The 16,573-nt window shown below is 38.5% G+C and overlaps 1 protein-coding gene across 1 annotated transcript in view; it reads left to right on the forward strand.

Moving 5' to 3' along the window:
* The window catches only part of ABCA12 (ATP binding cassette subfamily A member 12), a 214,955-nt gene that overhangs the window by 152,300 nt on the left and 46,082 nt on the right, over window positions 1-16,573 (forward strand). Inside the window, exons 24-33 of the mRNA XM_033230381.1 lie at window positions 1,757-2,086; window positions 3,170-3,239; window positions 3,328-3,462; window positions 5,294-5,440; window positions 6,363-6,549; window positions 9,454-9,672; window positions 10,937-11,133; window positions 12,615-12,775; window positions 14,166-14,402; window positions 14,746-14,896. Coding sequence (XP_033086272.1) covers window positions 1,757-2,086; window positions 3,170-3,239; window positions 3,328-3,462; window positions 5,294-5,440; window positions 6,363-6,549; window positions 9,454-9,672; window positions 10,937-11,133; window positions 12,615-12,775; window positions 14,166-14,402; window positions 14,746-14,896 — 1,834 coding nt within the window. The remainder of the gene's footprint in view (window positions 1-1,756; window positions 2,087-3,169; window positions 3,240-3,327; window positions 3,463-5,293; window positions 5,441-6,362; window positions 6,550-9,453; window positions 9,673-10,936; window positions 11,134-12,614; window positions 12,776-14,165; window positions 14,403-14,745; window positions 14,897-16,573) is intronic.

A 16,573-nucleotide genomic window follows, 5' to 3' on the forward strand; every position in this document is an offset into this window, starting at 1 on the left:
GCAACCTCTGCCTCCTGGGTTCAAGCTATTCTCCTGTCTCAGCCTCCTGAGTAGCTGGGATTACAGGTGCCTGCCACCATGGCTGGCTAATTTTTGTATTTTTAGTAGAGATGGGGTTTTGCCATTTTGGCCTGGCTGGTCTCGAACTCCTGACCTCAGGTGATCCGTTGGCCTCGGCCTCCCAAACAGTTGGGATTACAGGTGTGAGCCACTGCGCCTGGCCTGTTAGTGGAGATTTCTTTTGTTCCTTTTTTTTTTTTTTTAAAGGATACTAGGTTCATAGGCTTAACATTAATCATGAATTGTTAAAACTGGAAACCAGGATATCCAGGTTACACCAAAGTACGTGTCACAAAATTCAAACAAACCAAGGTCCACAGGACTTTACATCTTTTTTTTTTTTTTTTCAATTTTAATTTTTATTACTTTTTTGTTATACTTTAAGTTCTGGGATATATGTGCACAGCGTGCAGGTTTGTTACATAGGTATACACGTGCCATGGTGGTTTGCTGCACTCATCAACCTGTCATCTACATTAGGTATTTCTCCTAAAGCTATCCCTCCCCTAGCCCCCCACCCCACGACAGGCCCAGGTGTGTGATGTTCCCAGGGGACTTTAAATCTTTCAGAATCCTTTTGAGTTAATGCGCAAATAGATTGTGCTGGTTTATTTTTCTACCTTGTGGAATGCCTTGGCCTCTGGGGATATCACTGAGGTATCAAAGAATATCAGTTGAGAGAGAGGTATAGAGGGCCGGGCGCGGTGGCTCAAGCCTGTAATCCCAGCACTTTGGGAGGCCGAGACGGGCGGATCACGAGGTCAGGAGATCGAGACCATCCTGGCTAACACGGTGAAACCCCGTCTCTACTAAAATATACAAAAAACTAGCCGGGCGAGGTGGCAGGCGCCTGTAGTCCCAGCTACTCGGGAGGCTGAGGCAGGAGAATGGCGTGAACCCGGGAGGCGGAGCGTGCAGTGAGCTGAGATCCGGCCACTGCACTCCAGCCTGGGCGACAGAGCGAGACTCCGTCTCAAAAAAAAAAAAAAAAAAAAAAAGAGAGAGGTATAGAGGATCTCAGATACATGAGTTTATTATGAATGTATAAATGGCGTTTTGGAAAACAAGGATGACAAATATTGACCCAGACTGCCAGTAAGTGTTAAGGATGGGAAGGCTATAGCTAAAGGTGGAAGATCTCTCTTAAGTTTCTGTGTTTTAAATTCTTAGGAATCAGGTATACTGTTTCTCTCAGGAACATATATACTGATTGTGTTGTTCATTAGTGTTTATTAAAAAAAAATTATGGATTTTTATGAGCTCAGTCTCTACATTGAACTAGTAGTTAAGCCATGGTTTTTCACCAGCTTGAAATGCTCATGCCTGCACAAATGTCAAAATCATGTAAAATTATTCAGAGGATACCATAAATTTGATAATCTATTCTAAATTGGTTTAATCTAGAGATGTCAGCTGGATAACAATTATCAAGTGGAACTGTAATTAAACAAACCCTCACCATCCAAATTGTTTATTATATTGTGCCATTCTGTGAACAAATAATCTAAGATGTTCTGGTTTATATAGGCATATTTCACATAGCAAGCATGGATAAATTCTTGATTTATGTAAATGATTAAAATGCCTAGTTCCATACATAGAGAGACTATCATGACATTTCAACATAATACAGGGAATAATTTTTATCTGGGAGAATATCAGCATAACAAGCACCTCACATTTTTTCTTCTTACAGTACATGAAGATGATGGGTGTCAACTCCTGCAGCCATTTTTTTGCCTGGCTTATAGAGAGTGTCGGATTTTTGCTGGTTACCATCGTGATCCTCATCATTATACTCAAGCTTGGCAATATTCTTCCTAAAACAAATGGGTTCATTTTGTTCCTGTATTTTTCGGACTACAGCTTCTCGGTTATTGCCATGAGCTATCTTATCAGTGTCTTCTTCAACAACACCAACATCGCAGCTCTGATTGGAAGCCTCATCTACATCATTGCCTTCTTTCCATTTATTGTTCTGGTTACAGTAGAGAATGAGTTGAGCTATGTAGTCAAAGTGTTCATGGTAAGTCAACTGTTGGAATGGCAGAGTGGGAAATGACCCATTTTTGTTTGTTTGTTTGCTTATTTTTGGATTCTCAAACTGGAAGTTCGCTTATCTAAATTTGAAATTCAGTGAAAGCAAACTAAGCTCAATGTCCTAATGATAGCTTTTCCTACATCATTGTATACCATACAAGACAATGAAGAGCTTACAAAACCATGATATGTGATACTGTTAAGAAATAGTTCCTAAAGAAAGAACAGTTAAAATGTCATACATCATGTTTCAGAGGTCGTCAAGAATTCTGACTTCTCTCTGGTCCAATTCCTGAAACATCTTGGAGCCTCTGGTATTGGAATTATTCTCATATGTGAACAATTCTCACGGTTCTCATGACATACAATATAGCTTAAATGTGTAAAGACAAATGCACCGACAGCATATAATCAACCTTAAATTCTTTTCTGCCTTTTCAATTCAGAAGCACTACATTATTTTAAGAATTTTAATTAAAGCATTAAGATTACTGACTGAAATTTAGAAAGCAGAAGCAAATTTCATCATATTAAAACTTTGCTATTTATGGAAATAAAAAGTAATGAATAACTTTATCTAGTATTGACAACTTTGGGTTCAAACAATATTTAAATTTCTAATTTGTTGCAATTATCAGTATTCAATCAACTGATATTTTAGTATATTTTTATTCATAATACTTCTATACCTGAAATAAATGTATGGAGTGAAAACACCTTCTGGCCCTTAATGTTTTCAGTAAATTTTAGTCTTAATACTGAATTACTCCATAATTACCTATTTTATTACTTGTCAAGCAACGTTTAATGAGTTCAAATGTATATTTTGATTTTTTAATGAATGGTTACAAGTTGTAATTTTCCTGTTTTTGTTTTCTGCTGTTCCCTCTGCTCTTCCTTCACAGTTGTAGCGTGGTTGGTAAGGGACTGCTGTATTTTTAAATTTGCTTAGAGAATGAGCAGCAATTTTATCTATACAAATGTCCAAACTTTTAAGTATTTTAGGATCCCTCTGGGTGAAATACATGAAATCTGCAAGAACTATCATTGCTGTTTCCTTTCTTCACAGAGCCTGCTGTCCCCAACAGCATTCAGTTATGCAAGCCAATACATTGCACGATATGAAGAACAGGGCATTGGTGGGTCCCCTTTCTTTAAAACTGGATTTTATCTTTCACAACTGTGCTGTGTGTCACAGAAGAATAAACACTTATGTTCACTTTTTAGGTCTTCAGTGGGAAAATATGTACAGCTCCCCAGTTCAGGATGACACCACCTCATTTGGCTGGCTGTGCTGTCTAATCCTAGCTGACTCTTTCATTTATTTCCTTATTGCTTGGTATGTCAGGAATGTCTTCCCAGGTATGAATATGCTTCCTACAGATATATGCTTTTTATGTGTAACTTCAACATAAATCAACTAATAATGTGTTCTAATATTTTATTTGTACAATTTTTTTAAATTAAAAAATAATTTTTTTTTTTTTTTTTGAGATGGAGTCTCCCTCTGTTGCCCAGGCTGGAGTGCAGTGATGTGATCTTGGCTCACTGCAACCTCCACATCCTGGATTTAAGTGATTCTCCTGCCTCAGCCTCCCAAGTGGCTGGGATTATAGGCATGTGCCACCACGCCTAGCTAATTTTTGTATTTTTAATAGAGCTGGGGTTTCACCATGTTAGCCAGGCTGTTCTTGAGCTCCTGATCTCAAGTGATCTGCCCACCTTGGCCTCCCAAAGTGCTGGGATTACAGGCATGAGCCACCATGCCTGGCCTTTAATTTTTTTTTAATTAAAAAAAATCTTATTTGCCATATATAATCTCCAAAAAGAAATACTCAAATCCCAAAGCTAACAAAAAATTTTCAGGATGAGATAATATACTGCTAAATTTCCTCTCAGATATTCCTTTAAAAGATGGAGTGAATTAAGAAGCTTAGAATAGTGTCAAATCAATCCAGTCTCTCTAAATAGGAGTGTGAGATATTATAAGGGAAAAACCAAATCTCCTAATTCTAAGGAGAATTTACTAGATTCTAAAGGAAGAAGACCTTCTAGGTCTCAGTCATCCTTTCTAACATGCTTAGATAGTTTTCCATTTAGCCCTACTTATATTTATGTATTTTTTGATGTTATAAATGAATAAAAGAACATGATTTCATTTACGTAAGATCTTTGTGAAAGACGAATAGATAGAGACAGAAGGCAGATCAATGATTGTGTGGGATGTGGGGTGGGAGCAGGGATTATCTGCAAATGGGCATGAGACACATTTTTTGAGTTATAGAAATGTTCTAATATTGAATTGCACAACTTCATACATTAACTAAAACTTACCTACCTGTACACTTACAATAGGAAGACAAGTAGGCCAACAGCATGCATTGTTATGAGAGAAATGATATGAAATTATATGACTAATAGTTTTAATTATGTTTTTCTAAATGGCAAAATTATCCTTTCAGTCATGGATGAATATGTCTATACATGTCTGTTTAGACCCTTATTGGGGATTAAACTGTGGCATTTTCTGGGTTGGAAACCCAGAATCTGGATCTGAACTAGTCTTATCACTGTAAAATCACAACTTGTAGCATTTATTTCATAGCTATATAGTGGCTTTTTCCATTACAATAAGTGTACAGTTAGATAAGTTTTAGTAAATGTAAATGAAGCTGCTTAAAAACTAACGAGCAAAAAAGTCATCTTTTTTTTGCTTTACTTTGGAAACTGAGACCACCTTTTAGTTTTATATAGTGTCAAAAAATAAGGCCGGGCGCGGTGGCTCACGCCTGTAATCCCAGCACTTTGGGAGGAGGGTGGATCACAAGGTAAGGAGCTCAAGACCAGCCTGGCCAAGATGGTGAAACCCCATCTCTACTAAAAATACAAAAAAAACCAAAAAACAAAAAAAAATCAGCTGAGCGTGGTGGCACGCATCTGTAATCCCAGCTACTCCAGAGGCTGAGGCAGAGAATTCCTTAAACCTGGAGGGGTGTATGTTACAGTGAGCCGAGATCATGCCACTGTACTCCAGCCTGGTTGACAGAGTAAGACTCCGTCTCAAATAAATAAATAAATGAATGAATGAATGAAACTACTTCCTAAACCATACATAGGATCTACTGTTTCGTTTCTGATATTTAATGTTAACAGTCAACTAAAACTCACTTTTCCTGATACATTTTTATTCCAGGGACATATGGTATGGCAGCTCCCTGGTATTTTCCAATCCTTCCTTCTTATTGGAAGGAGCGATTTGGGTGTGCAGAGGTGAAGCCTGAGAAGAGCAATGGCCTCATGTTTACTAACATCATGATGCAGAACACCAACCCATCTGCCAGTAAGACAAGTCAGTCAACAGCATGCCTTGTTATGAGAGAAATGATAAGAAATTACATGACTAGTAGTTTCAATTATTTTTTTCTAAACGGCAAAATTATCATCCTTTTAGTCATGATGAAAATGTCTACACATGTGTCTTTGGACTCCTATGGGGATTAAGTTATGGCTTTTCTGGGCTCATTAGCTCAGTTGGTTAGCATATGGCGCTAATTAGGCCAAGATTGCAGATCCCTCTGTGGTCCAGTTAGACTCACACAGAGAAAATTTTGTTCCTTGGCCACAATCCACACCCCTAACTCCAGCCATCTGTCACCAGTCATAAGAAGTAACCAAGTAACAAGTATCAGTAATTTAGCATAACCCATCCCAAATACTGGAAAAATAGTTCAAAGCTTATGTCTTCCTGATGCTAGGTGAGTCATGTCATCTTTATAAAGTGAGTACGGGCCACATAAGTGGTCCTTTTGTGATTCCTGAAGCATGTGTAGATAGTTATTAATGATCTGGACTCTATAAACCACAGATCTGAACTAGTCTTATCACTCTAAAATCACAACTTGTAGGCATCATTTATTCCATAATTTGGTATCATCCTGCCCAACCAGGGGACCAAGCCTTAGATATATCTTTTGACTATTTGATATTTGTTGAATAAAGGAGAATTTGTAATTATAATACCATATTCTGGGACTGCTTTTTCCAACAAAGAAGGGTGATATAAACCTTGGTTCTCCACTCTTATTCATTCTGTAACCAAGTGAGGAGGCTGAAGACTATAATAAATCATTTGTTTCTGGAATTTTTATTTTACTTAGAGGGTTATACTTTTATAGTCTTCAATTTTTAATAAAGATAAAGTCTAACTCTAGCTGCATTACCTTACTTGTGAGTTTACAACTCTTCCATTGATTTCTCTCCAGGTCCTGAATACATGTTTTCCTCCAACATCGAGCCTGAACCTAAAGATCTCACAGTTGGGGTTGCCCTGCATGGGGTCACAAAGATCTATGGCTCAAAAGTTGCTGTTGATAACCTCAATCTGAACTTTTATGAAGGGCATATTACTTCATTGCTGGGGCCCAATGGAGCTGGGAAAACTACTACCATGTATGCTAACTTTTTGACACTTATTGCCATAGAAGCGTATTACAATAAAAACAGGTTTTTAAAAAATAAACTAACCTACATTTATAAAAAATGAAGTTATTACATTTCCCAGATGGAAGAAGATGGCTCAACTTGTATGCTATAGAATGGAGTCAAAATCAAAGATTCTAATACTTAAAAAAATTTTAAATTCAGAGCCAATTTTGTAAAATGGGGAGTTTCCAATAAAAATAAATATTCTTGGCACCTCTTAGACAATAGGAAATTCTACAACATTGAGTTCATATTCTTAGGTAGAGACTATTCGTTGGGGCTCATTAGTAACTGATCTCTTTTTTTCTTTTTTTTTTTTTTGAGATGGAGTCTTGCTCTGTCACCCAGGCTGGAGTACAGTGGCGCGATCTCGGCTGTCTGCAAGTTCTGCCTCCTGGGTTCACGCCATTCTCCTGCTCAGCCTCCCGAGTAGCTGGGACTGCAGGTGCCTGCCACCACGCCCGGCTAACTTTTTGTACTTTTAGTAGAGACAGGGTTTCACTGTGTCAGCCAGGATGGTCTTGATCTCCTGACCTCGTGATCTGCCCATCTTGGCCTCCCAAAGTGCAATAACTGATCTCTTAAAGGGAGTATCTGCTTTCTGGTTCATCCCTGGTCTCTACCAAGTTTCACTGCTTCATACACCCACCCTGTTTCATTTATTTGCGTTTCTAGCCTGGTGTATATATAAGTGTGAAATTGCACATCCTGATATAGACACACTTAGCCTCAGTTGCTCCTTCACAGGAAACCTTTGCCTTGACTCATAAAGAAACAAAGGAACCACCAGCTATCAGAGAGAAGTCAAAAAGGCCAGGAGCAGAACATAAGCTGTTCTTTCTCACTCCTCACCTATGTAGCATTTTCCTGCGTCAGAATGGAGAAGAGATTCAACTGTTTTTAAAGTGACATTCTTTTGAATTGTTTTTTATGTGATTTGCTCCAATGCTCCACATTCACTTAGTTGCCGAGTCAGCTCTAAGATGCTGTTGGTGCTCTATCCCTTGTTTGAGAAAAAGGATCAGTTGCTGCATATCTTACTTAGTATCATCATGAATCAGCTCAGTGACTGCGAAAACACTGGAATTAATTTTTTTTTTTGTAAATAAAAGGGGACAAAGGAAGGTCATGAAATGAGTGAGCATATAGCCTCTGCTATTTGCATGGCCTGTTTAAAGTCGAAGTTGGCTTTCTAGGGAGAATACAATGACAAAAAGGCCATTTTTTTTGAACTTTTATTTTAAGTTCAGGGGCACAAGTGCAGGGTTGTTACACAGGTAAACTTATATGATGAGGGTTTATTTTACATATTATTTCATCACTCAGGTATTAAGCCTAGTACCCATTACTTATTTTTCCTGATCCTCTCCTTCCTTCCACCCACCACCCTCCGAAAGCCCCACTGTGTGGTGTTTCCTTCTATGTGTCCACGTAGTCTCATCATTTAGTTCCCACTTATACGTAAGAACATATTTGTATTTGGTTTTCTGTTCCTGTGTTAATTTGCTAAAGATAATGGTCTCCAGCTCCATTCATGTATCTAATAGGCAATAAGAGGCTAATGAAGAAAAGGAACAGAGAAGGCTCTTGAAGAGGCTATAATTTTAGCTGAGAATGCCCCCATTTTATTGTTCTAAATAGAAATCTTTAATATAAAGTATGTTATTTGTATTTCAATGTTCATATGGGAAAACTGCATTTTCCATTGTTCATAATTTAATCCAGAAGTCTGCAATGCAAGGCACTGATTAGGTCACTGAGACAAAGTACTTAGAAAACAGGACCTTTCTCTGACCTCATGGAGCTCACACTGTAGTGGAGGAGATGGGTATTAAATAATTGCCCAATTTACTAACTATCTGAAAGATGATGGGGAATTATCCAGGTGAGAATATTCTAATCACAGTGTAGAGAAAAGGACTGGAGATGAACAAAGAGCATGTGGGAAGTAGAGTTAGGAGCTTAGAGTGATGGGCTAGGCAGGTGATGATGATGATGGTCCCATGAGGATAGCTGTGAAAACGGTGAGATGGGCATGTAGTTAGGAGATTAAGATAGGAGGAGAGTGCAAAAATGACTTACGGATTCCAGTCTCATGCAACCAGTATATGAATTTATCACATGGTGAAAGAGGCAAGATCAATGAGGGTGTGGCTTTTAGGGTAAAGATCATGAGCTCAGTTTTAAACATATTGAGTTGAAGGACCCTGTAAGAAATCTCACAGAGAAGTGGTATTGTCTGATAGATATATAGAGCAATCCTGGAGCCTGAATAATGAGGTCTGGGCTACAGATGTAACTTTGAGACATGCCAACTTGTAGATGCTAAGAGATGTCAGGAAAGTGCATGGGTTTGCTCAAGGAGTGAGAATGTACTTGAAATTTAAAAGCCCAGTCGTGGCCAGGCGCAGTAATCCCAGCACTTTGGGAGGCCAAAGCGGGTGGGGCACGAGGTCAGGAGATCAAGGCCATCCTGGCTAACACAGTGAAACCTCGTCTCTACTAAAAATACAAAAAATTAGCCTGGCATGGTGGTACACGCCTGTAGTCCCAGCTACTCAGGAGGCTGAGGCCGGAGAACGGTGTGAACCCAGGAGGCAGAGGTTGCAGTGAGCTGAGATTGCCTGATCGTTTTTGTCATTGTTACCACTACCACCACCACCATCATGTAGCATTTATGTAATATTCTGAATTATTAAAAACTTAAAAGTAATTTTTCTTATTTCCATTAAATACCATTTTATTTCATAGTTTGCCCTTGCCTGAGAAAATACACTGTATTTTTTCTTTCTAACACCTGAGATATAGTTAGTCCTAATATCTAGCTTCAATGCTTGGCTTATACCTAATTTATCATTTCTTCATTTCCAGTTCCATGTTAACCGGGCTGTTTGGGGCCTCAGCAGGCACCATTTTTGTATATGGAAAAGATATCAAAACAGACCTACACACGGTACGGAAGAACATGGGAGTCTGTATGCAGCACGACGTCTTGTTCAGTTACCTCACTACTAAGGAGCACCTTCTCCTATATGGTTCCATCAAAGTTCCTCACTGGACTAAAAAGCAGCTCCATGAGGAAGTAAAAAGGCAAGTTAAAACAGGAATGAGAACCTAAGTTGCTAACTCCTCTCAAAGACCCATAGCTTGGTTGGTAAATCTCTGGAAATGATACCAATAGGAAATGTTTTCTCACAAAATAATTACTTTTTAGTTTTTCTACTTCTTTAATATTGCAAACATTTAAGGTCATTATCCTTATCGGCCAATTATTACACTGAAATTGTTTAACTCTCTTCATCTCTGGCTCCCATATTGTCCTGAATCCTTTGCTTCTAATCTCCATGGCTACTACACTGGTCCAAGCCTCCTAAGTGGATTCTTGGATTTCACTCTCTTGTGAAATCTGTTCTTCAAAGAGCAGCCAGGGTGATCTTTTTCAACTGCAGATAAGACTATGTCACTTCTGGATTTAAATTGTCCAATGGCTTCCTTCCACGCTCAGTATAATACTCAATAACATCCTTATCAAGGCTTACAAGCCTTATCAAGCCTTACAAGCCTTATCAAGCCTTATCAAGGCTTACGAGGTCCTTAACAAGCCTTATCAAGGCTTACAAGGTCCTAAGTGCCTCCATTCTCACTTCTGATTTCATGTCCTTCCACTCACCTCCACATTCACTCTGCTCTAGGCACACTGGACTAGCTACACACGTGACTATCCTAGGCCTGCTCCAGCCTCAGGGCTTTTTACTTTCTCTTCCCTCTACTTACAGCACCCCCCCACCCAGGTGGCCATTTGACTTATTCGTGGTCAAATGACCACTTTCCTGGTCTCTGCCGAAATGTCACCGTTTCTGAGATGACTGCCATATATAAAACTGATGCCTAAAATAGCATGTCCCAGCCACTCCTTATCTTATATTCTGTTTTATTTTTTTAGTTGCACTTATCACCACCAAAACTCACTTGAGAATATATTTACTGGCTGGATTTTCCTATATCCCTCCCAATACACACACTTACTAGAACATAATCTCCTTATGAGTAGAAATTTTATCTGTTCACTGCTTTTCCCAAGTCTGTAAAACACAGCCTGGCACAAAATAGGCAGGCACTCTCTAGATATTTGTCAAAGGAATGAATTATGTATTCCTTTGTTTTTTTTTTTTTCTGTACCTCCAATCAGGTGATAAATAATAGAAAACTATATTAGGAGTCCTCAAGAGTTTATTGTACCTTACTGAGCACATAATAGTTATTTAGTGAATACATATCTATTAGGGTTATTGTATGTTTCCAGTACTCAAATAATATATCTGTAAAAAATAACCATCATACATTATTTTTGAAGGACTTTAAAAGATACTGGACTATATAGCCATCGTCATAAGAGAGTTGGAACGCTGTCAGGAGGAATGAAGAGGAAGTTATCTATTTCCATAGCTCTCATTGGTGGATCAAGGGTAGTAATTTTGGATGAACCATCTACTGGAGTTGACCCATGTTCTCGCCGAAGTATATGGGATGTTATATCCAAGAACAAAACAGGTATGAGTAGTTTCTCAGAACTTCTCCACCCAGCAGTCATACCTCTGCCCTCTGGCATATACAAAAGCAAACTGAGGCTGGGTGCAGTGGCTTACACCTATAATCCCAGCACTTTGGGAGGCCAAGACAGGAGGATTGCTTTGAGACCAGCCTGGGTAACACAGTGAGACCCTGTCTGTACAAATAATAATAATAATAAAAACAGCTGGCTGTGGTGGTTGGCATGTGGAGTCCTAGGCAGTCAGGAGGCTGAGGTTGGAGAATCACTACTTGAACCCAGCAGGTCAAGGCTGCAGTAAGCTATGATCAAGTCATTGCACTCCAGCCTGGATGACAGAGTGAGATACTGTCTCAAAACAAACAAACAAACAAACAAGCAAAAAACAGCAAATTGATGACTTTTCTGTTTATGGTATCTTTAAAAAATTTTTAAAATTTATTTGTATAGATACATAATGCTTGTACGTATTTATCAGGTATAATATCTTTTAAAAGTCTAAGATTGGCTCTTTCTTTTCCGAAGATTTTTCTCCCAGATAACTTTCTGGGTCAATTGGTTAATATCTCTGTACTGCCCGCTGTCGGTTGAGCATTTAACTGGCCTTTTTGAGAGCATGTAAATCCAACAGAAGTTTCAAAGTTTAATGCTTAGAGGAGCTAAGAATCTAATTAGAGATATCAAACATACACAAATGAAAATAAACTGAAAACAGACTAAATAAGTGCTAACAGGATGTGAAGTAATGGAGTAATCAGAGTGGAGTGGAATAATCAGAGAGGAATATTCAAAAAGTCTTAAATTATTGCTTTTTCATAATGAAGAAAAGGGAAAAGAGGGAGAGAAACAATGCAAAATGAACCCACGGGAGCAAAATTCTAATAGACTGCGAAGAATTGCCAATGCCCACATGACAAATGGTGAACATTTAGTCATTCAGCATAATAAAGGATTATTTGCTGTTTATTTGTATTAAAAAATGCCTCCAAATATTTAAGAATACCCTTCTGAATTTTTCTTTTCTTTTTTTTTTTTTTTTTGAGAGGGACTCTCATCTGTTGCCCAGGCTGGAGTGCAGTGGTGTGATCTCAGCTCACTGCAACCTCCACCTCCCGGGTTCAAGAGATTCTCCTGCCTCAGCCTCCCAAGTAGCTGGGATTATAGGTGTCTGCCACCACACCCGGCTAATTGTAGATGGGGTTTCACCATGTTGGCCAGGCTGGTTTCGAACTCCTGACCTCAAGTGATCTGCCCGCCTCAACCTCCCAGATTGCTGGGATTAGAGGCGTGACCCAGTGAGCCTGGCCCTGAATTTTTCTTGCATCATTTTGGAAGCTCTTTGAGATCAGTCAGTTTTTCAGTTACCTCATAAAATGTGACTCTTCTCCTCAGATGTCACAGGATTTACTCTGGCCAACTCTGTGTCTCTTGGGAACTGTACTTTCATGTTTCATTCTCTGTTGTTCTTGTCTGTGTTTTCAAGCCAGAACAATCATTCTGTCGACGCACCACTTGGATGAGGCTGAAGTGCTGAGTGACCGCATCGCCTTCCTGGAGCAGGGTGGGCTTCGGTGCTGTGGGTCCCCATTTTACCTCAAGGAAGCCTTTGGCGATGGGTATCACCTCACGCTCACCAAGAAGAAGGTGGGAATGGGAGAAAATATACCTTATTATGGCATCATAAATTAAGTTTTATATAAAATAGAAGCAGAGTCTCTCCAACTTTATTCATTGCTAAAATTCATTAGTATACTAGCTTAGTGCTTCTCAAATTTGAGTGAGCATCAAAATCCTGGAGGTCTTGGCTAAAACCCAGAGTTCTGGCCCCACCCCAAGAGTGTTTGATCCTGTAGGTCTAGGATGGGAGTCCAGAATGTACTATATTTCTATTGAGTTCCCAGGTGATGCTGATGTCGCTGGTCTGGGGACTGCACGTTTAGAACCAATGTGCTAGATAAAAAAAATGATTGACATCTTAAGGTTACTGATGGAGAATCAGGCTTTTAGTTCTCCTAACATTTCAACCTAGAAAGCCAAAAATTCAATTTTCTGCTTTATCAAAAGCAAATAAAAAGAATATGAAGTCCTGGGTTCACTTTCTGATTAGCACTCCTCAAGTGGCAGTGCAGGGACTGTAACTTACACAGGTCAACGGTATCTTTACATCTTTTGGAGAACAAAAATGCTCACCACCTAACAGAACATATGATTTAAAAATACTGTGCAAGATGTATATGCTATTAGGAAGTTTTCAACTACCTCCATTTATTTTATATCTAATCCTCCTGATGTGACTTAAAAGATATAATAAGATGTTATACTATTAATAGTTATACTGTTAATTATTATACTCATTAATTTAGAAATTTATGTATTAGGTACATTATGCCTTATGATATCCAAGCACTGTCCCAGGCACTGGTGACACAGCAGTGACCTGGTACTATGAAAAGTCTCTGGCCTCTTAGAGTTTATATTCCGATGGAGTGTGAGTAATTCAGATGATACAATCAATTAAGTAAATTATTTCATATATTAGCAATTAGTACATCACTTAGTATCTTTATTTCTATGCTATGGATAGAAATAAAGCAGGGAATGCTGAGTGGGGCAATATTTAAGTAGGGTAATAAGAGAAGAGGTTCTTTGATAAAGTGATAGTTGAGCTGAGAGTTGGAGGTGGTGAGAGAATGGGACATATTGCTATCTGGAGGCATAGGACCACCAGTTGCAAGGACCCTGAGGAGGGGATGTGCCTGAACCCTAAGCCCTCTAGCAACAGAAAAGAAACCATTGTTGCTAGAGTAGAGCAAATGAGAGGGAGGGGGTTAGAGAAGGGACAGGGTGACGTGGGAGAATGGGGCCAGCAGAATAGGGACCCAAGTGGCAAAGGGGTCTCTAGAGCAGTGATGTATTATCTGACTCAGGTGTGGAGTGGCCTAAAAGAGCTCATCACCTCACCCTCTGATTAGGGCCCTGGGGCACTATAGTGTAAAGACAGGAGAGTGTTTTAATTCCTACTTTTCTCTCTTAGAGTCCAAATTTAAATGCAAATGCAGTATGTGACACCATGGCTGTGACAGCAATGATCCAATCACATCTCCCCGAAGCCTACCTCAAGGAGGATATTGGGGGAGAGCTTGTTTATGTGCTGCCTCCGTTCAGCACCAAAGTCTCAGGGGCCTACCTGGCACTCCTACGGGCACTCGACAATGGCATGGGTGACCTCAACATCGGGTGCTACGGCATTTCAGATACCACCGTGGAGGAGGTATACCTCAACATTTCTTTTTTTTCCTCAAGCTGATATAACTTGCTGTTCCCTTCGAATAAATATGTGCCATTTTTTCTAAAAAAATATTTTAAAATAAATATTTCACAAAATTAGAAAAGCTTAACATTTTTTCAATACTATTCTTATGTAAGACTGAGACTAAAATGTTGCCCCAGCTAGACAGCATGTATCTTTTACATACAGAAATATTCACTTGAAGTCAGATGGGAAAAATTTGTCTCAATAAATGTGATAAAAGTTCAAAATCAAGGGTAAGCTTAGAAATGAGAAAAGATATGCACTTTTCATGTTAATGAAGTGATCTGGCTTCTCTTTCTAGGTCTTTCTGAACTTGACCAAAGAGTCACAAAAAAGTAGTGCTATGAGTCTTGAGCACTTAACACAAAAGAAAATTGGGAATTCCAATGCCAATGGCATCTCAACTCCTGATGATTTATCTGTGAGCAGCAGCAATTTCACAGACAGAGACGGTATGAATCTAATGTGGATATTTTGTTTAATTCTAATAGATGACATACATGAGAAAAATCAGAGACAGACTTTGATTTTTAAAAATTCAACTCTGAAGTTTCATTCTAAATTCAAAAAAACACTAAGGAAATGTAAGCCTCCTTTTTTAAGATATAAAATATTCATTAAACCAAATCGAATCCTCCATTTCAAAGGTACTTGGAAGAATGTGAAAGAACTCCCTTGATGGTGTGGTGATGAGTATTCCACCTACCCACCAGAAATTGTTTTCAAGATGTCACTTCTACAATTTCAATTCATGCTCAGCAAGTTAAAATTCTTCTCGTAATTGGGGCTAACAATGGACAAGATTACCATGTAAAGTAGTTCACTACTTGTTATTAGACATGTTGAAGTAGAGACAATAGTCATAAAAAAAGTAAAAAAAAAAAAAAAAAAAAAAGGAGTTGCCACTCTTTATGGTACCCTCACTGGAAAACATGTCTAACCTACCTGAATCTGAGTCTTTCAGGTGCTGAGAAACTGCTTTTGGGGAGAGTTTCTGAGTTAATTAATTTGGCTAAGAGTCTATAATAGTAGATTTCCTCCCCCAATCCTTAACATAGGATATGCTTAAAAAATCATTTTGCTTGACACGACTTTGAGGGATTGGGCTCTTTTGAAAATAACTTTTATTGTCTCTTCTCTTTCTGACAGTTAATTTATACCTCTGGAAACACCATTTACTTAAGGAATCATAGAGTAAAATGATATATAAATCATGGAGTAGTCATTTCAACAGTTTTTGCTTACAGAAAAAATCTCTAGGAACAGAACTTTTAATTAAACATTTGCCTGGCTCTCAAAGTCAGGAAAGATAATCTCTGATGTTTGTATAATTCTGGAACTAGAGGCTAATTTGCCCTCTGTCATATTTCTCATTTCTTTTCTTTTATAATTGTGGCCTCCATGGCATTGAGGACTTTGATTAGAAAGTGGTCATCTGCTGCAGGAAGCAAAGGCTAAGTATGTGCCTCTGCATGTGTCTTATAATTTGAAACTATTCTTCAGTCCAAATGTTCCCTTCATTGACATTATCTTTTAGAAAGCACATTTATTCCATTTGATACACCTGTAAGTCATCCACACGTAATTTCTCAAGAAACAGAAAAGCATACTAATTAACTGAAAATATTCAGCTCCTTCTACAATTCCGTTTTGCAGAGATATGAGTTTGCATTTAAACTTGTTCACTCTGTTTAACTGGAATTCATTTTAAATTAAGCAGCTTTGTATTTTTTTCTTATCAGCTAAATGAAGATCATGATTTTTGTGCTCCATAATTTCCGATGGAAAACTTAAAATATACACAGAGTTGATGAATACCATCATCTTATCACCTATGAAGGCGTGCGTGGTGGCAGGCTTTCGGAGAGAATGCTATATTTGAACCTGTTTTTAGAGGGAGCAGCTGAAATTATTAGCCATAGAGCTCTATTGAGGAAGCAATGGTTTATGGCCTCTACAGCTGCTCTGCCGTGGAATTTTTCTCAGCACCAGAAAAGCATTTCGAAGTATGGGGAGGGCAGATATTTTTTCTAATGAGTTCTTTTTTTTAATAACTCTAGTGGCAAAAATGGAGTTTTGAAAGGCCGTATAATCATTCCAAATTTCTAAAGATAATGTAATAAGTATGT

Source organism: Trachypithecus francoisi, unplaced genomic scaffold, assembly GCF_009764315.1.
Source record: "Trachypithecus francoisi isolate TF-2019V2 unplaced genomic scaffold, Tfra_2.0 Lachesis_group13, whole genome shotgun sequence".
Lineage (NCBI taxonomy): Eukaryota > Metazoa > Chordata > Mammalia > Primates > Cercopithecidae > Trachypithecus > Trachypithecus francoisi.